The sequence below is a fragment of the Lepisosteus oculatus genome, chromosome 8, assembly GCF_040954835.1.
Source record: "Lepisosteus oculatus isolate fLepOcu1 chromosome 8, fLepOcu1.hap2, whole genome shotgun sequence".
In the NCBI taxonomy this organism is placed as follows: Eukaryota; Metazoa; Chordata; class Actinopteri; order Semionotiformes; family Lepisosteidae; genus Lepisosteus; species Lepisosteus oculatus.
The window spans coordinates 13,013,387-13,034,228 of NC_090703.1; the positions used below are offsets into that span (position 1 = coordinate 13,013,387).

The 20,842-nt window shown below is 40.8% G+C and overlaps 2 protein-coding genes across 7 annotated transcripts in view; one reads left to right on the forward strand and one right to left on the reverse strand.

Annotated features, from left to right (window-relative positions):
- The window catches only part of map4k5 (mitogen-activated protein kinase kinase kinase kinase 5), a 59,867-nt gene extending 56,827 nt beyond the window's left edge, over positions 1 to 3,040 (reverse strand). Inside the window, exons 1-2 of one of the 4 annotated variants that reach the window (XR_011190229.1) lie at positions 2,462 to 3,040; positions 1,557 to 1,845 (exon numbers count right to left, since the gene is read on the reverse strand). Coding sequence is in view for 3 of the 4 variants with exons in the window: in XM_069193253.1 (XP_069049354.1) it covers positions 1,557 to 1,664 (108 nt within the window). In the remaining variant the exon portion in view is untranslated. The remainder of the gene's footprint in view (positions 1 to 1,556; positions 1,846 to 2,461) is intronic. The other 3 variants (XM_069193253.1, XM_069193252.1, XM_069193254.1) reach the window with 3 other exon arrangements.
- On the forward strand, positions 1,779 to 20,693 carry atl1 (atlastin GTPase 1). Of its 3 annotated transcripts, XM_006632405.3 has the most exons (15): positions 1,779 to 1,861; positions 4,526 to 4,594; positions 8,859 to 9,112; positions 9,285 to 9,419; positions 10,130 to 10,234; positions 10,615 to 10,665; positions 11,383 to 11,439; positions 11,590 to 11,682; positions 12,257 to 12,395; positions 12,963 to 13,090; positions 13,978 to 14,034; positions 14,372 to 14,443; positions 15,780 to 16,211; positions 17,495 to 17,509; positions 17,988 to 20,693. In XM_006632405.3, the coding sequence occupies exons 2-15, from the start codon at positions 4,561 to 4,563 to the stop codon at positions 18,096 to 18,098; spliced, it is 1,683 nt and encodes a 560-aa protein (XP_006632468.2). In that variant the 5' UTR covers positions 1,779 to 1,861; positions 4,526 to 4,560; the 3' UTR covers positions 18,099 to 20,693. The 3 variants fall into 3 exon arrangements, with proteins under 3 accessions (XP_006632468.2, XP_006632467.2, XP_069049356.1); XM_069193255.1 differs by lacking the exon at positions 1,779 to 1,861 and having other exon boundaries at positions 4,404 to 4,594; XM_006632404.3 differs by lacking the exons at positions 1,779 to 1,861; positions 17,495 to 17,509 and having other exon boundaries at positions 4,403 to 4,594.
- Positions 20,694 to 20,842: the final 149 nt, after the last annotated feature.

Here is a 20,842-nt window from a genome sequence, read left to right on the forward strand (position 1 = left end):
ATCCGGTCAGTCGGATCCGACTCTCTGCGATTCTATAGGCCATCTACCGTCCTTCAGATGAGACGTAAAACCAAGGTCCTGACTCTCTGTGGTCATTACAAATCCCAGGGCGAAAAGAGTAGGGGTGTAACCCCGGGGTCTTGACCAAATTCCCCATTGGCCCTTACCAATCATGGCCTCCTAATAATCCTCCTCTATGAATTGGCTTCATCACTCTGCTCTCCTCTCCACTGATAGCTGATGTGTGGTGAGCGTTCTGGCGCACTATGGCTGCCGTCGCATCATCCAGGTGGAGCTGCACATTAGTGGTGGTGGAGGGGAGTCCCCATTACCTACTGTATAAAGCGCTTTGAGTGGAGTGTCCAGAAAAGTGCTATAGAAGTGTAAGCAATTATTATTATTATTATCTCTCACCACGCTTTCCGGTCTTGGACCAGGACATTACCCATACACAATATAATAAGCAGTTTTTCTTTAATCATAATTCTACAAACTGCAAATTCAATTACGCTAATTCCTGTAGGAAAAAACAAACACCTAAATAACACCACCTAATACTAGAGACATCCACATTATGAAATACTTGAGTTCATCATTCACAAATAATGTAACGTTTATATCAGGACTAAAGTTCCCTCACTACTTCAAGCAGAGAGTGATGCGGCACCATAAATAACCCATATGAAAAAAATAAACTCATATAGAACCCAATGTGCGGTTTAAGCAGTCCAAACCAGACATTGGAAAAAGTCATCAGCCACAGAAACACTGGCATAAAAGCCTGTTCTGTTGACTGCGGCTTAGCTGAATACACAATATTCTGAAAGTTTACGGACGTTATCAGCCACCGTTTTTATAAGTACAATTCCCACCAATCATGCAGGGATGTCTCTTCGTTTTACAAGTCGGAAAGTCCTGAATTACTTTGGAAACGGCACCCTTGCATCTCAAAGCGATGTCAATCTCTGATGTCTGCGTGGACGACTCCAAATACAAACTCACTCCACGCCGTGTATCGTTGCAGATGACTCCAGTTCATGGCGGAGAGCACGAATACACTTTCTGTATACGATTTACATTATTGTACCTTAAAACTATGGTGGTAGCTGTTGCACACACCACAAAAGAGTCGCATCAAAAGCAAGAGGTTTCATCACATCACAAGGAATGCTCTCTTCTTAACATTCCGGTATAAAACCTTGGGCACTTGTGTAAGCAACACGCAGTGCATGTGATGCAGGACAGCTCACCGGACCGCAGACGGCTCCAAACCTTGCGCCACGCTTTAGATGCGACACAATACCGACTACTGTTTGTGTTGTCTGTATGCAACAGGATAAAAACAATTTCGTTCTTCACATACCGATGCGTATAGCCTGGAGATAAAGAAATTCAAAACGCCAGTAGTTTGTCTGTAGCTCACGTAAACGTTGTGTTCGCACGCCCCTGTTGTGACAATTGCCCGTACACGGATGTATTGACGTGAAACTACCTCTTTCGCTTCATAGGAACAAGAATGAATGTCTGTACTCTTTTTAAGTCGATGAGAAAAATACCTTATATACGTCCCCATAAGTTCCGCTCCCAACTCGCTGAATGAGCTCGAAATCCTGTTGTGGGTTTCTCCTCAGGATCTCCCCGCTGGGCCGGGAAAAAGCTTCCATGGTAGTTACTTTTCTCCTCTTACATTAAATAAAAATCCGTTAAAAGGGGGGGAAAGGGAACGCGAATGGAATCCTGTTTAATTCAAAACAATATCCAAACTGTGTGCGATTTCCTTCGGGATTTTATTTCTTAAAGAAGGAAAGTTCTTATTTCCAAATATGGCTTCTGGTCCATTTCCTGCTGCGAAGAGAGAAAAGTGAGTGTGAAACACTGGCACACACATCAGGACACTATAAACAGATATAAGCGGGACCCACGGCTAAAATATGTGAGCAAAGCTACTGCGCAACGGAAAAGCTCAAAAGCACAGAATCGCACGTCTACCTCATAGTGCTACTAGCTGCAAGTCTTCTTGTTTTTAGCGTAATTGAGAATGAATACCACGCTACTACAACTCCATTTTAAATTCAGCACTATACACAAACACTGGGCAATTTAGCTGTAGGTTTCTGCTGACATTAAGTAGGTTCTTTGCGATGTTACAACTCCATATTTTTTTTAAAGTAGCGGTATAAACAAACTTGTATACTACACGTACTCTATATATACTATATACAGTATAGCTCTAGCTAAATTACTGTAAAACACACATTAAATGTAGTTACAATTTACATTACCACGAACAGGCTGCATTAAAAAGCAGGTGAACGTGAGCTGGCTTAAATTGCTCGACAGTGTTAATCGTCATATAAGGATATGTATATACTAATGAACAATTTCTCTAGTAGCTAGATGCTTGCACACCGTCCGTGCACGAAGCACACGCATCCCGAAACACAGCTAAACTCTTAAATACCTTGTTTAGGGATGATCGACGCCAAGGGCTTCGGTTCGGACACTTTCTCGAAGTCTTTGAAAACGATCAGACGTCGAATTGAGAAGGGTTTTTTTTTTTGTCCTCAAAAAATGTATATCTCTCCCCTAAGCGAGCAGCTCCACTGGCACCTCTCAGTCCTCCACTCCGCCTCACTTTCGACGTTGACATCCAATGTCACTTCCTCCCGATGACAACACGGCCAGCCTGATGTCTGACCCCTCGGCGGCAGCCACCAAAACAAGCAGGCGGCCGGCAGTCGTTTCGCGCCCCGCGTAATTCGAAAACAACAAGGACAACAACCAAAAAATCGAAATTTGTCTGAAATATTTTCTTCCTCTATTTCCCTATGCTTCCAGCGCCGCCGAAAACTGCTGCTGGAGACCTTCTCATAAAAAAAGTGAAAAGAAACGTGGCAGTGGGGAAAAAAAACAAACAAACAAAAAAAGACAAACCATCTGATAAAAAGGGTGTTTTCTTCGCCGTTCTGGGTCAGAATGGTCTCATAAGTAAAACAATTAAAACAGCAGGCTGCATTCCAGTTGAAGGAGCGTCATTTGATGCTCCAGGCTATGGATTGCGACAGATTATATTGGGAATTGGCACATACCGCCATCTACCGGTGAATATGCTTCAAACCAATCCAGATTTTAAAAATGAGGAGTAGTTAGGTCTACAACTCCATGTATAAAACTTCAGAATTTGCATTTTCCCCTTGAACGTGATATATACACCATGAAGTTTTTATACTTGCAAAGCAACTTAACTTTCTGTAAGACTAATTGCATTTACTTAATTCTCCGTTTCTGTCTTAAGGAAGTAATGGGTAGCGACGTTTATTCGAGAAGATAATACATCTTTCTTAAAGGTTTGGTAGAGTGCATTTTAAACATTTTGAAGTTACAGTCTAAAACGTTTCCAATGTACTTGTTACGTAATTCTCCGTGCATGGAAATTACCTACATTTGAGTGGGGAGCTACGTGTGGGGATACAGGTGTTGTTAATATCATTGTGAGTTACATCAACGCATTATTTCAGAATTACATTAAAGTCACGTTTGCTATACAGTAAAGTAGATATAAAATATGTAAAAAATATTCCTATTGTAAAAAATACCTTAACATTCAAAGGTGGCCTGCTCTTATCGCCGAGTACGTAAATCCTGACGGCTATCATTATGAAAGGCAAACTGCGTTAAAATCAAAGTCTGCCAGGAAAGTTATCCATATTTGTGCGCACATCAGAAATTTAATGAATGCCAGTGAAATTGAATCACTGAAACACTTTTCTTCCTTTAAGCCACATCTTTTACCTTTGTAAAGAAAACGTCTTCACAAACGATTGTTACCTGTATGAGGCTGCAGGTTAATACTACAAAAATAAGAAAAATAATAATACTCGTCCACAAATAACAATTGATAGTTTATATCCAGTATGTGTCTTTATTGTACCTTCCGTCGTGTATTGACTGTAGTTTCAACTGAACTTGATGCAGCTTCGACTTTAAATACCCCAGTGACGGAGTTTGATTTATGTTGTGAGTCACATTTCAAAACAGGCGCAGGTTACACACCTGGACATACGTGTTAGAATACAAGCTTATACATGTTCCAGGCCTTCAGGGTAAAAGTAATTTACCGAATCAAATATGACCGAAATGTCAAGGAAATAAACCTCTGTGATCACCTTCACCGTTGTTTTTAATGCAAAAATTATTCTGTTACAATAGGTAAAGCATCAACCGCTAATATAGTGTTAATGATGTGCTTAAAAGCTTGATAAAAACGCCCAGGGAAAGCGGTAGTTTTCCATCGCAAAGGTAATTAATCTATCCAGCGGGTTTCTCCGATGTTAGCCGAAAGGTTTCGTGTCCGTACGCCTCCCCCTGCCGACACTTCTCTGCTAATGCAGCTGCGAGTTGAAAATGAGGCTCCATCACCCTCCCGCTGCCGAGAGCATCTTCAGAGCAGATCGCGAAGGGAGCCTCCTACGTCTACATGCACACTGACGGATTTTTTTTCCCCCATTCACCACAAATAACACAGGCACACAGAGGGCTGAAAACAGCACCTACAGGACCATGGCCAGGAATCGTAAGGAAAGGAACAGCTGGGGTGAGCTCTTCTTTCTTATTTATCCGTGTTTTTGACAAAACAACACATTTGAAATGCAAGGGGTGGGAACTGGAGCAGTTCTGGTGAGTACCAGTGATGCCCGTGTGTACTGTATGTGTGTTTGCATTATGCACATTAATAATGGAGGAGATGCTTGGTGTCTGCAATTCCAGATTTTCTGCTTTGTGCAGACCCATCACCAGTATTCACCCTGGTACCATGTTCATCTTGCTTGAGATACACTGCTGGCCCTGTTCAGCACTGCATCGTCAGCTCCTGTAATAATAATAAGCCTCGCCTGGAGCCAGAGTAGTGTAGGCCTATCCCCGGCTGCTTTTCTGCTCACAAATGCAGTGCTACAAGGTGCAACAGCCACATAATGCATCTTATACTTTCTATATGGCCAGCAGTGTGAGGCAGAATCCAAAATCCAACCCAGCTTGACTGTGTGCTGCACAGGAAACAAATAGGAGTTTGAGAAAAAGGCTTGGGAGCAGAGTGTTGTTAAGTCACGCCTTGTCTTCTAATAGAATGAATTCACAACCGTATAGTCCAATAATACACCAATAACATCCCACAGAACATTTGTATGCTGTGAGCTTGCTGCAGAGGGTTTACGTATGTCCGTTTCAGAATTAGAAGTATTTATCTTAGTTGAAAATAACATTGGTATTAAAAATCAATGACAAGAGACGTATCAACCAATTTGTTTAATTGTATTAAAATACATACATAAAACATTAAACATTATGCAGCCGTTTTGACATTTGGTGTAGTACTGTGTTTCGGGCCTTAAATTGAGGTATCTAGTATGCTTGACTATTTAAAGATCACCTGTAGACGGAGCTGCTGACAGACACATGATCCATTAGCAGCCTGGTTTCTCTGCACAGATTTGTTAAAAGATTATTGAGAGCAGGCTCTGCATGCATTTTGCTTTCATTTCACTATCTAGTACTTTTTAGTGCAGGGAGGGTAGATATGCATTTTCTGTCTGCCAGCTAAATAATATCAATACCCTCAAAACCCAAATAATGTAATTAAGTGGGTTTGTTTGTTAGGACTACCACAATAAAGAGGCAATAAATAAGACAAGTGGGCTGTAGGGATCATTGTCAATATTTGCAAGACATCTTATCACATCATCTTTGAAACCTGCTCCTACATACATGGCAGATGGAGTTTTCTGTCTACAATTGTTTGATGAAATGACTGCACATCTGATTGGGAAGAACATCTAAAAAATCTAAATAACTAGAAATAAAACATGGTGAAGAGGCTACTGTGCCAGAATCAGATCAGTGTGAGGAAGCTGACAAGTTTCCATAGTTTGATTAGCTCTTGGCTTGGTCAGTTGCCTCTAAACTATTTTAATGTAAAGATGGTACTTTAAAAAATGTGTTTTTCCCCAGAAATACAGTAGTTCAATTCTGTTTTATGTTTTTCTCTTTATTGTAGTTTATGTGCCACAATGACAAAACATCTTGTTAATATAAAGCACCATGTGGCAAAGCATTCTAAATCACAACTTGAGTTAATTTGAAATAGTCTGCTTTTCTGTTTACAAACTTAATTTGCAGATTAAAGTAATCAAGAGCCGTGTCAGCCCATACAAACTTCCACTCCAGTAATAATCTGTGCCCCTGGGTTTTAAACAGATTTAGCATCTGGAGCGTCTGCTTGCTCCATACGCAGTTGTCACTGGGATGTGTCTAGTTCTTTGGTCAGAAGACAGATTGATGGGATAGTTTTCTTTTACCTGACTGGATCAACTGTAGATTGTAGTGTATCCAAAAGCTGAATACGTCAAGCTGGGATTTGATTTCTGTGTTAAGACCACATATAGTCAGTTTGATAGACTAATCAGACAAAGAGAAAGATTCTGGCACATCAATTATTATTCTGTATCTTTAATTCTGCAATCATAGTCCAGTTTGTTATTCATCCTTTCTACTACCTGTCTGGCTTCAAAAGCACATTCCAGATGTTTGGCCCACTATGCTGTTTCTTCTGGGAACAGTTTCAGAGTCATGGGTTGCCTTTAGCTTGCTGTTTGTCTGCATTGTTCTCGTCAGCAGGCCAAAGATTTCTTACATTTTTTCCCATTTTTTTAGTACCACAGCCTTCCCACATCCCAAAAAAGGAATTTTCTACAAAATAATTTTTCTCAAGACACATTCCCTTGCTGTTATGACTCGTTCATCTCTTTGGCCTATTTGCTTGTGCTGTGCAGCCTACGTGTTGGCCAGTAAGTACATGCAGTAAGGCCATTTATACTGAGTCATTGCCTGGAAAGCCTACCTATTGCACCACCCACTTAGCAATCTGAATCAGACGATAAACATTTATCATTAATGGCTTTAACATGCTACTCTGTTGGTGATGGAATCTATTGATTTTTAACTGCTTGTCAATTATACTGCAGTTCATAGGTTCTGCTTCTAACGAGGCACATTTTCCAGAAACCGGGAGTAGCTTTCAATAGGATGGTAGAAAGATTGGGAACACTCTCCTTGGTGGGAAAGTATTTACACTTCTGATAAGGAACTGTGTGGGTCTCACACATCTTCACAAATTATTTTTTTGTTCTTTGAGGAATACATTTCCACCTCTATGCTGCACTGACAATTTACTCCGTTTCCCACACTGTCTCATGAGCTGGGTAAAGCTAATCAGGACCGCTCATTTTTGGAACAAATAAAAAACAAGGAAAATGAGCGGTCCTCATAATCATTCAATAATGAATGTGGCAAGATGTAAACGTTTAATTCCAATGTGTACCTTTTAACGTACTGGATTAGTTTAGATTCAAACTTCATGTCATGTGAGTTGTATACTGTATGTGAACCGAAAAGTTGGAAAGCATAGATATATACTGTATATACAGTACACACCCAGGTGAGACTTAAACACCAATGTCTGCAGTATATTACATAACTTGAAACCATTATTTGTTCAGAGTTACAAAAATAGTTGTGAAAGTAGGGATTCCAGTGAATAAGAACAAGCAATATGTCTCCCCTATCACCGTCTTTGTACCTAGTGTTGCATATTTTTGAATAATGCATATACATAAATACATAGATACATAGGTGTACATGTATGTACCCCTACCAAAACTTTCCATATACTGTAATGTACCTATTAGTGGATTAGTCCACTTCCAGCAGCGATTAAACAAGTGGACGCATGGTATCGACATTTGTCTATCAAGACATGGGTCTTCTCAAAAGTTGTGAAATCTTCCACCTGTCCCTTTGATTGCGGTATTTACTCTGGCTAGAATTTGCATCTGCAACCACTGCTTGTAAACTCAGAGGCTGCAGAAATGTGACACATTAGGTAGGTCTGATGTTGCCTTTGAGTATACACCACACAACCATGTGCACTAAAAGCATACCATTCGTGAAGTCACATACATCAGCCTTCTACTGTGTAGCACAGCATGAAAGAAGAAAAAGGGCTAGTTTGCTACTGCTTTGTAGTACTTTGGAATCATCGGTCATTACATATGCTGGGCTATCTAACTACAGTGATTTGGATATTCTTGTTTGGCCAAATCCTATGGAATTTTATATTCTCATATTTTGATAGGGCAGGATATATGTATAAGATCAAGTATGTAGCTGCATCGGGCATGTGTAGGCTGCCAAGGAACCAGTAAAAGTTTATTCCATGCTGAAAAGAAACTAAATGAAACACCACATTTAGGCTGTGTAGCCTTCTTCAGGAGTACGTCTTCAGTTTAAACATCTTTAAACTGGTATACATATGTAGCATTCTATATACAAAGAATGATATATGAATTCAGTGCAAACAGTATTTTTTCCTCTGACAAGCACCATAAGCCCTCAGAATTTGCCATACTGAGCCAATAAAATCTCTATGTCAATATGCAACACAGCCACTAGCGACATACCATGATATAGACCAATTTTAACAACTCCCCTATTATTGTATTGTTGTGACATATCAGTCAGTTCACCATCATAACCTTTGGTGACCTAATGTTTGCTGATCTTACAGTGCTTCATCATTCTTTACACAATAAGATAGGTTAGATCACAATTTGTCAGAAGGGATGTTAGCTAAATCACATCTCATTTGATGGCCTCCTTGATCACCAAACCCAGTTTATTTCTGGCGGCTCCGTTACTGTGGTATTCCTAACGGAAATGTGCCGAAAGCTGTTCTCGTACGTTCGCGCGGCGTGAGTCGGAGCCCACTATTTGTGGGCTAACCCAGCCGCATGCGCTCTTCCTAGCGGGAGGCTTCTCCGACAAGGGGGTCTACGACTGGAGCTCGGAGGAGGAGGAGCCCGTGGGCAGGGCTGAGCCGGTGCAGGTGCTGGTGGTGAAAGACGACCACTCCTTCGAGCTCGACGAAGCAGCCCTGAGCCGGATTCTGTTGAACGAGGCCGTGAGGGAGCGGGAGGTGGTGGCCATCTCTGTGGCGGGCGCCTTTCGCAAAGGCAAGTCTTTCCTCATGGACTTCATGCTGCGCTACATGTACAACCAGGTAAGAGCCTCTAGCCAGCGAGTTGAGTTGACTTCTAAATTGGGCGGTCACAAACTTCCCGTTTCTTGCCATGATAGACAACAATCTACAATGTCCATTTCTTAATCTGTTACGCAAAGATGGAGAGAATATTTGTTAGTGGAAGTGACTGTTGGCCTGTTTGTTTGCGCAGGGCTCAGAGGACTGGCTAGGAGCACCGGACGAGCCCCTGACTGGCTTCTCTTGGAGAGGGGGGTCTGAGCGGGAGACCACTGGAATTCAGATCTGGAATGAAGTCTTCCTGGTGGACAAGCCAGATGGCAGGAAGGTGGGAACCCAAATGCCACGATGCCCAAGTGCCATCATCTATAAACTGGCATTTAGCGGGTATTAAATGGTATTTTTGCATTCGAGAAAAGACGTCACCATCCAAGTTTTAAAGGCGAACTGCAGTCCCAATTTCTCAGACCGGTTATTAAATCTCAGTAACAAAATAAATAAATTGACAGTACAGAAAAATGTTACACATTTTGAATTAAGTACAAAATCGTTAACTTTGTCATAGTCCTGTAAATCGCCATGTTGTCGCAAACTCTTGGTCTTGCCACTGCCAAAAGCAAGAGCTCTTGCAAATTGCAGCCCTTCCTGCTCACTACTGTACTGACTAATGTAATGCAGAGTACTAGCGAATAAGTAAGGATTGTGCAGCAGATATTTCACAACATGATCCGCATGCAGAGCTAACAAGTCAAAACAGTACAATTGAGAGCAATATTTCAATTGGATTAAAAGAGATGTCTACACAAGCTGCTTGTTTACAATGAAATAAGGTCACTTCACCTCACCAGATGTTTTGTTGCCTCGTTTTACAAGTTACTCTGTACATTTTACTGTCAATGTGGTTTGAAATCTCATCAATTCTGATTCTTTCTAACCCAGAAATATGAAACCAGCGTTGCAGTTCCCCTTTAATCTGGGGACGCTTAGTGCAGATATATTTAACAGAACCTTTCTTGTGGTTTCTAATTTGGCCTGTAGGTGGCAGTACTCCTGATGGACACCCAGGGTACCTTTGACAGCCAGTCAACACTGAGGGACTCCGCTACTGTGTTTGCACTTAGTACCATGATCAGCTCCATGCAGGTACAGTACCACCCCCATCTATCATTAACATTTTTAGTTCCTTTGAGACCCAGGCAAAAATATTAGATGTACTTTGTAATGACCGTCAGAATTGCAGCCATTCTGTGGAGCTCCTCTAGATGGTACTGGATTAAGCCTGGAATAAGAAAAGAGGGGAAAAGATCATTTTTCCATATTTTATCATTCCATACTTAAAAGGTTAATGGAAATCTTGTTTTAAATTTAGAAATTAAATGTAAATTTAGATACAGTTTTTATTGTGGGATTATATTTTTTAATTTGCTTTAATGAGGCTTGTGGTAAGAGATCACTAAGCATTTATAATGCTGTTTAATGCTCTACTCATTAGTGGATTGGTAACTCTGTTTTGTGTTACCCAGGTGTACAATATATCTCAGAACGTACAAGAGGATGATCTGCAGCACTTACAGGTATTAGCTTCTATTTTATGTCTCTTCACTGAATGCCAGGAGGAGAGTACTATGCAGCCAGGCACGCAATGAGAAAGTTACTTGATCTGTATCAGTGCTTCATCAGGACTACTGAGAATAGATTACACTTTTTTACACAAAAGGCTGTGGGAGTCTGGGACAAATTACCCAAGCATGTTCGAACCAATATCCTGGCTTCTTTTAAGAAAAAGGCTAAATGAGATCCATGGATCGATTACCTTCTAACAACCACATAAGCTTGACGGGCCAGATGGTTTCTTCTCATTTGTAACCTTTCTTAACGTTTGTATAAATGTCTTCTGTTATGTATATATTTTAAGTATGTAATGGTTTTTCTTTTCATAAATCTCTGTTTTACTACATGTAGCTAATAATATTTCAACTATGGATCCTGTTTCTGTAAAAACCCTATATCCGTGCTTAGTATAATAAGATTACTGGGAGTTAACATCGTTTTAGAGAGTGGGTAGGATGCCAGAAAAGAGGAAGAGATTGTGTTGAGTTAGAAGGTTCCCTTCATCAGACTCGAGGTTGTCTCATTACTCAATACAATTTGTATATATCACAGCGCCATTTTCATTATCAGTTAATATCCATCATTACAGGACAGTACAAAATGCCTCAGAACTTGACATTGCCTCTCATTTCTATGAGCTGTAGAAACTAAACTCCTTCAAAAACGATTTTATTTGAAAGCTCTTCACTGAGTATGGCAGACTGGCCATGGAGGAGACTTTCCTGAAACCTTTTCAGGTAGGCCACCTGCAACTCTATTTAAAAACATTTTGTTCTGTTATTAAGACTGTTTTTGTCTTGTTCATATAAAATATTTGCACTCCTTTGTACTTTGGGCCCTGGATTGGTGGAATGGGACTGACAAGCCCCTCTGTTTCCCTCTTGCAGTCAATGATATTCCTGGTTCGGGACTGGAGCTTCCCTTATGAGTTTTCTTATGGGCAGGAAGGGGGCATGAAGTTCCTGGAGAAGAGGCTTAAGGTCAGAAGCCAATGGTGTTGTAGTGTTATAGTTCACTCCCTTTATCTACCTATGTTTCTGATCTGAGCAACATATCGACAGGTAAAATATCTCAGACCAAATAAATTAATCCAAATTCAGGACCTCATTGTGCATCCATGAATTAAAACAAAAAATCGAGTGTTGATGCATTTAATCACAATTCAAATCAAACGATCACATGTATATATATTCTCTTGTTAGATATTTTTAAACTGAATTTGTTCCTAGAGTTTACCTTGAGATGTTTGAACGTGTGGTCAGCTCTACAATCAAACCACAACAATGGTGGAGATGTTTTGCAATTTCCCCAAATTACATGACTAAATTTAATGAATCAGCTGCTGCAATGATCATAATGAAATTAGTGCCAAGTCTTTAGCAACTAGTTATTTATTGGTTATCTATAAAACCCACTGGCTTGGAGTTCTTCATTACAGGGCCTGGAGACCCCTGACCTAGACTTTCAGGCCCAAACTCTCCTCTTGTATTTTACTACTACATGCCCCATTGACTAAAATAGGGGAGGAGTGATACGGTTGTGTTATGCGCACAGATCTCTGAGAACCAGCACGAGGAGCTGCAGAACGTGCGGAAACACATCCACTCCTGCTTCACCAACATCTCCTGTTTCCTCCTGCCACATCCCGGCCTCAAAGTAGCTACCAACCCACACTTCGACGGCAGACTCAAAGGTACCTACCCTGGAATCTCTCCAGCCTCGAGGGTACTGACAGCACTATTAAACCCTGGAAATGACACTGAAAATATGAGCTCAAACAGAAGAATTCAAAGCACAGTTTTGTAAGGGATTTAATAATATTTATTGTGACTAATAATTATTTATTGTAATTTGATGTACATACCTATAAAATCTAAAATATTTAATTACAGGTATGTTGAACGATGCAGTAATAAATACAGTCTCTTTTCATATTCTAAGAGTGACTTTGATTGGCAAAAACAGCAAATGTCACATTTTATTGATAGCAGGTCATATTATTCATTTAGTACTCTGAATTACAACCACAGATATTTCTCTTGCATCATCTTTCTAGTTACTGGCATTATTATAATAATGTGTGTAGATTACAGTGCCCCCTATTGGCTATGTATACATTTATCCTGGATATTTATTTTACTATGAAGCTTTGTTTTTGTGTTTGAAGTATTATTAATTTAAATCATGCAAACACTCTCCTGACAGTGTTTTGGGTGCTTACTAGGGTGTGCACTAATAACCTATTTTCCTGTGTGCTCAGAGATCGATGGGGAATTCATTAATAACTTAAAGGTCTTGGTCCCCTGGCTCCTCAGCCCAGAGAACCTGGATGTTAAGGAGATAAATGGCAACAACATCACCTGCCGAGGCCTTCTGGAGTACTTTAAGGTGAACAGCAGGGGCTGTGTCTGGCGCAGGGTGCTCTGTGCAGAATGTATTCTTTCAATTCTCACCCACTGCACTTTCCCAGCAGTGGCACGACAAAGGAGCAGCGCACCACTGTCACCCCTCTTCTGTCCTTCTGTCCCATTCTTCTCCTCTTCCCACTGAGTTTGTGGCCGTGTTGGAAATAGGTCCAGAATTCTTCCAAAGAAAGGAAGAAGGAAACTTTTATGGGATTCCTTAACACAGGGGTTATTAAAACGGGTTCGTAACCCTGTAAAATCTTCTTGACTTTGTCCAGGGAATTCTTAGTACTGAGGGGAAAAAAATCAAGTCTTAAGATGAGATCTCTGCACTGACATTACTGGTGGGTCTGTTGTCTGCGATCCCCCCAGATATTTTAGAATAAATCGAAACCTTGTCTAGATTCAGAATTCTTATATTCTTATTTACTTGTATATTCAAATTTTGGGTCTTATTGAGAAAATGTTCTTCAAAAAGCAGGCTACCAAGCAGACAGTTAAAAACATCTTTCTTCGAAAACATTTAGGATAACTGCCACATACTTCTACCAAAAGTCGCTTACTGAGTTTAGACGGGAACGGATCTTCACGAAAATCCACAGCAAAAATCTTATCAGAAATTCAGTGCATATTTGCATATGCAACTAGATGCAGATATTCAATTATATTATATACAATTGTTTAGGCCTGCTTGTCCTATACTGTATATATACTTTATGTATTTCCTAATACCTGAAACACATATCCTCACCTTTGTTCTGCATGTCTTTTACTATTAAAAGGTACCATACCATTAGTACCACTTTATGAAAAGATGATAAAAAGAAATGCTTGAAAGGCTTGATTCTCCTGTACTGTTATTTGTTTTAGGCTTACATAAAGATCTACCAAGGGGAAGAACTGCCACACCCAAAGTCCATGCTGCAGGTAATCTTCTAAATTTCACCATCACAGAAAACAGGTGGATATTGAATGGTTTTGAATAGACCAAGGGTGCTACAGCACTGATATGCTGAATAAAGGGAAATTCACCAGGGAGCAGAACCCCCATTTTATATTACAGACGACAAAAATGTATATGGCAAATTTAGTTTTGTGTACTGATAACTGTTAGTATGGCATGGACAGGGAATCTAAATTTGCACTGACACCAATTGTCGTGGTCGCTTTGCTTTGATATCAGTATCCTGTCTGTGGACTTTTGGTCTTAAATTAAGGTACACTCTAACTTGTGACCTCCTCTCTCGTCTCTCTTCTGCTTCAGGCGACAGCAGAAGCCAACAACCTGGCAGCAGTAGCAGCAGCCAAGGACCTGTACAACAAAAAGATGGAGGAGGTGAGAGCGCGAGGAAACAACACAGCCCATACGCTGGGCTGCTCGGCTGTGGGCAGGCCCACTCACATGTCCACTCCGCGACTACCTGTATCTGCTGCCGTAGTACTGGCCAGGCCGTACAGTAAATCAAACACTAACAGCTGCTGCCAGCAAAAATTTTCCCTCAACTAGTGCTTCCCACTAGGGCATTATTAAGTGAAGTAAATTAAGGCAAAAACTTTCAAACTGATTTCAAGCCAAGACATTAAATTCCAGACACCAGCACAATACTTGCTGCATAATAATCTTGCCAAAAAAGATTTAAACTTAAATTACTTGGTATGCATAGTATTTATGTTCCTCTTATTTCCGTAATAGGTCTGTTTATAAGCACTGTATTAACACCTAATAAAATAAAGGAGAGGGGTTTGTAAAAGGAATTCCTAAGAATTAGATAGCATTGCTCCTCTGCGTGAAACGTCAGACCAGTTTTAAAGTCTAACTGTACTGAGATTACAAAAAAAGAATGTACCAACAACCCAGGTGCTCTGGTCCTCTCTTTCTTGTCCATTTCATACCAAGATAGAGACATAAAAATCCCATCCCATGTGGTCTCCCTAAGATGTTCTGTACTACTTTCTGACCTACCAGCACTTAAAGGTCTTATGGACGAGATGAAACGGCTAGTGAAAGATCACGTCCGTCTCAGGAGTGAAGAAAAGAAGGCTTCCTCTATGACATGGCTCCGGCTAACTCAGTCTCATGTCAAGGTCTCTGGCTCTTACAGGCAAAGTGGCACCTGCCACACGAATTCTTCTCCTCCTCCGTTTGGATCAAAAGCAGATCCAGGAATGTAATTAGGTTCTCACAAACTGTAAGCCATTAGCTATTTTGCAGGCCCTCATGTAAGTTGTTTTTATAAAGTTTCAGAATGTGGAAACACGCATAAAACCCTAACCTCTGACATCCTGCACGAGCACCTCTGGCACAGTCAAGCTGAGCTCCTTCCATCAGGGCCTTGATTTAGGCTACCCAGAATCCAGCCTAATAGAACTAAGCGATCTTTTCCCCCCACAGCTGTTATCCTGCTTAATTTGGACAATTGATTGTATATCTTACTTTATTTTTCCTTTCTCATCATACTACACATGTATGTCTGTTACGTCTGTTAAGTGTACTTAAGTGTGTAGTGTGTTATGTCTTGTAGCTGAAATTTCCCATGTGGGACAACAAAAGGCAGTGATCCTCCGAGATGCACAGTAAGGGCATTTCACATGGCTTGACAAGGAGCTGGCCATACTGTGCCTCCCAGGAGGTGCAGGAGTCCTCTGAGCCTGCGTGCTGCTTGTTCCTCCAGGTGTGTGGGGGCGACAGGCCCTTCCTGGCCCCCAGCGAGCTGCAGGCGCGGCACGCGGACCTGCGGGAGGAGGCGCTGCGCCTGTTCCGGGGCGTGAAGAAGATGGGGGGCGAGGAGTTCAGCCGGCGCTACCTGCAGCAGCTGGAGGCCGAGATCGACGAGGTCTTCGTGCAGTACATCAAGCACAACGACTCCAAGAACATCTTCCACGCCGCGCGCACCCCGGCCACCCTCTTCGTCGTCATCTTCGTGATGTACGTGGTGGCGGGCGTGACAGGCTTCGTGGGCGTCGACGTCATCGCCAGCCTGTGCAACATGATCCTGGGCCTGGCGCTCATCACCCTCTGCACGTGGGCCTACATCCGCTACTCCGGGGAGTACCGGGAGCTGGGTGCCGTCATCGACCAGGTGGCAGGAGCACTCTGGGACCAGGTACTGCAGATCACCCGTCCCCTCTCTTTTCAGAGTGCACTGATGTTGGAATAGCCAGTTCTCCATGTACCCAGCCTCGTTGCTAGGATCCTAGGACCCTAGCACGGAGGAAATAAAGACAAACATGCTCACAGATACACAGACCATCTCCTTCTCACTTTGCATGCCCACAGCACCAACCTCTGAAAGCATCAGGGGGGGAATGCAGTTCTTAGCAATAGCCTGGAAAGCTCACAGGCACCTGCCAAGCCACAGGGATCACTACTGCACTTGGATAACCCCATCCAACTCTAATCCCCAGTTAACTTCAGCAGTGTTCATCTTTTTGAGGATGTCTACTCAGGGAATCCTGGTCACAGCTGGCCAATTACAGGGCCCAGACTAGTCTAGACTAGTGCAGAATACACTATGTGTGTTTCTTGTTTAATGTATTCAGAAGCCTGCAGGTACTTCTATTTTGCCAATCACCACATCCTAAAAACCTGCCTTCTTCACTTCTATGAGTGAAGTGATTTTCTGTTATTTTATACATTAAAAAAGCCTGTTTGTAAAGTACAGTATATGTTCAGGCACATAAAACGCTGAGAGTCCAATTATCCCTTAATCAAAATAAAAGCCTTACATTATTTTTTAGTTCTTATTTATTCTAATATTACAATGCCTTCAGCATTCCTTTGCAAGCACAGAACTAATCAGATTAATTTAAAGTATCTCCTGGCTTTCATGTCTGTCTGTATGGGAAAAAACATGCTACTGTAGGGCATGATCCACATTTTTACTAAATGTTTCTTAGGCCTGCTTACAATGTAGAAAAACTACTCAGTTTAAAAAAAAGGAACATAAAAGTGAAGTTGTACAGCATTATCCCTTCCAATCCAAGCAGGTCTTTACATTTTGTTTGCTGTTTTATGACATGAAGAGCAACAGAATATAATAAATGTGTTACCACATCAGACCACTAGAGTGCGACCTTGTCATTTTTCTGGTTGATCCTTTCTGGAAACCGAAGACCGTTAAAAGTTAATACATCACTGATACTAACTCACACTAGTTCATAAAAGAAGAACTGTTTCAAATGGTACTAAAGCTCTTCTCCCCTTTGGTCTTTTTTTTTTTACTTTCAACCGGCTGCTTCAGGGAAATATGCCATATGAAATGCGACGAGGTTAACAGCTTTCTGTAACAGGAATGCACAAGTTCCTTTTTTCACGAGCTGCCACACTTGCTCTCTGCACTGTTGTTTTAAGATGCTCTCTCTTTGTTTCTTTTCTGCCTTCATTTAGGGAAGCACTAACGAGGTAAGTAACCGAGGTTTGTGGCACATTTTTGTCCTGTTCCTTAGTATGGATCTTGATATCACTATCGCCTGAACATTTTCACTGTTTCATACCTCAGATCCCTGGGCGCACATCAGGGTTTGTGGTGGAAACGGCTTTAACTTCTCTTGACCTTCTCTTTTAGTTATATCAATTAAATGTATTATTATTAGTCACCTTGAATTACCTGTTTTAAAAGATGAGATTGTGAAGAAAGATTTTGAAGACCAATTAGGCTGGTAATTTGTTCAGTTCAGGGATCTGGTAGCTACCAGCACAGAGTCACCAAGTGGTCAAAAGCTGCAACCACGCCAAGGAATCTAAACATAAACAGCAAAAAGAGCATATGCCCATCTTGATTTTCAAAATAACACTTTATTTTTAAGCGTCTGACTGGTTTTTGAGATTGTAGCTTGGCATGCTGTTTTTCAGCCTGACTTGTGCTCTCCTTTGTCCGCAGGCTCTATACAAGCTGTACAATGCTGCGGCCAGTCACAGGCACTTGTATCACCACGCTTTTCCCAGCCCACAAGCAGAGACCCAGGAAGAGCCAGAGAGGAAGAAGAACTGACTCTGTAAAAGTCTCTGCACTGGAAGTGCGTGATCCTCTGGGCCACTGAGGAGCATGACCGACAGAAAGAAAGCATAGAATTGTCAGCTTTGGGCACTTGTACTAAAATTTGACTGACAGGATCTGTCATTTGGCACAGACACCACTAGGTAGCTAAAGGGAGAAATCTGAGATTATTCTCTGTAGCTAAATCCTACTCCACAGGTGCAGAAAAAAGTATGGAAACCACTTAATCTATGTGCTAATTTGATCTTTTATTTATAAGACCTTTTGGTTTCTAAAATGGAAACATTGTATATATTCATAAAAAACAGTTGTAATGCAGCAGATGTATATGGAATTGGGGGAAAATTCCAGTGCTTAGTTTACTGTGGCTTGATGTCAAATGATTCACAAGCCAGGTATAGAGAAAATATGCCATCACTAGTAGGCAATGCACATTTCAGCAGCAATTGTAGAGGTATAAAAAGTCAGTTTATCTTTTCACTCTTCAAAAACTGAAGACTTCTGATATATTAGTTATGTACCACATTACTATTACAATTAACAGATTAGGGACTGGAAATTCACATTGTTGAAGCCAACATACTTTTCAAATCATCAAAGTGTGCTTCTACTGTCTGTTAGGTTTAGGTTATTTTTTAGTAATATAAAAATGATGAGCACATATTTTCTTCATTAATATCCCCACTTAACTATGGGAGAAACTGTATTGATCTTTACATTTCTACAGTTTCAAGTGAATGAACTGAAAGCACCTGGAAATATCTTTGGAATTAGAGAGCAGTTTGGTACCTGGAAAGTTCAGATTTTTCTCCAATTTAATGTGAGCTGCACTTCAACTTCAGTTATTTTCTCCCTTGCAGGGATGTCTTTGGTAAAGGTGGCAGGTCCCTGTTCTATAAAAATATCTGCATTACCCAACAAAGAGCATCAATGGATGCTGCAACTACATGAATGTGTTTATCACATCAGTGCTTATCCAACAAGCATGCAAGGAAAGATTGATAATTCATACATTTTGAAATAGAGGTACAATAGTGAAGCTTGAGAAGGTGTCAGAGTATTACTGTAAAATGTCAAGGTGGGGTAAACGATGTGAAGGAAAGGGAATAGTTGAAAACAGCAAATAGGGCTCTAACACAGTAAACCTTTCATATTTCCATTAGGGGATAAATGCAATGTAAAGCACAGGAGGCCTGAATCAAAAGAGGATGCAAGACTCAGGCAAATGCACAGTGAAGATTATAAGTAGAAAAAACCTGATGCAACCTTAGTGGCAAAACCATTAAATACATTCAGCCTAGCCTAAAAGCACTCAGACCTTTAAGAGACCACTTTACATGTTCATCTTTGCTCTCAATCTAAGCAAAATGGCACTTCTTATTATTCTGACAATGTGTAAAAAAACCTAAAACACATAAAACATTGCTTGGGTTTTCAGTAATATTCTCAGAAAAGGTTCTTTTGGAAAGGCTGAGTGCATTTCATACACACGATAGAAGAAGTACAGTTAGTTTTATTGGACCAAACATTTTGGTATACGCTGCAGTTGAAAGACAGCTGACCAACTAATAGATATTGTTCAGTCCCTTTTTATGTGTCAGGGATTCAAGTGAAAGTTTTTGCTGTTGACAGTAAAAACTGAGTCAGGAGTGGCTTTTGCATCTGCATACTTTGATGGAGCAGAGGCCTATGCATAATAGCTTCTACTTGTAAAACAGTTGTTTGTGATGTGAGATAGCTTATGTAATTGCAAATGTGTTAATTTGGTGGAGTTATTCTATTTCTTGAACACTGATACATTTTGGGATCTCCGTCACCATTTCTTTTGCAAACTTGATGATTTGGAAAGAAGTAAACTATTAACTTTGTTGTACAACCTATCCAATGAAGATAATACTTTTTTTTTGCCTTTGAATCACTTCACAAAATGGTAAGCTTTTTGTTCAGTGATAACATAACATGAGTTTTCAGAACTACGGAGAGAACAGTTGGTCCCAGCTGGGTCTTACCAAAGAGGTTTACTCTAATTTTTCATCACGCTTTTTAAGGAAAGATAACGCACAGCAACATGCTTTCCAGTGTGCACGGATTGTCTTCCATGTTGTGTAACGTCAGTCCATGAGGCATTATCATCAATTTTTATTAAACTGTAATAAGTTTGAGTTCCTATTGTGTTATAACCTGGAATTTGTCTCTACACTACTGGATTTGATTCATTCACAAAAATATGGATTAAACTACTGACCCTATACATTTCAGTATAAATACTATTGTAATTGTGTTGGCCCATTTCAAAATGTGCTGGGCGGAGCGGTGGCTCTGTGGCTAAGGATCTGTGCCTGTGGCTGGAAGGTTACCGGTTCATATCTCGCGGCCGGCAGAGGAATCCTAGTCTGTTGGGCCCCTGAGCAAGGCCCTTAACCCCAACTGCTCCAGGGGCACTGTACAATGGCTGACCCTGCACTCTGACCCCAAGCTTCTATCCCTTGTTTGTGTCTCATGGAGAGCAAGCTGGGGTATGTGAAAAAATATGAATTCCTAATGCAAGAAATTGTATATGGCTAATAAAGTGATCTTATCTTAAAACCACCCACTAAATAATCTAGTTGAATTATCTACAAAATCAGATTACATTTGCCAAGTCTAACATGTTACATGTTTTGGGATATGCCTAATGTTAAGGCTAATTTACTATACTCTTTTGCTCCTGTTATCTGGTCATACTGTAGTTCCAGAAG

Coding starts and splice junctions, on each gene's coding strand:
- atl1 (XM_006632405.3), top strand. CDS start 4,561: ATGGCCAGGAATCGTAAGGAAAGGAACAGCTGGG. Junction 11,683..12,256: donor TCCTGGAGAAGAGGCTTAAG/GTCAGAAGCCAA, acceptor TTATGCGCACAG/ATCTCTGAGAACCAGCACGA. Junction 12,396..12,962: donor CTTCGACGGCAGACTCAAAG/GTACCTACCCTG, acceptor CTGTGTGCTCAG/AGATCGATGGGGAATTCATT.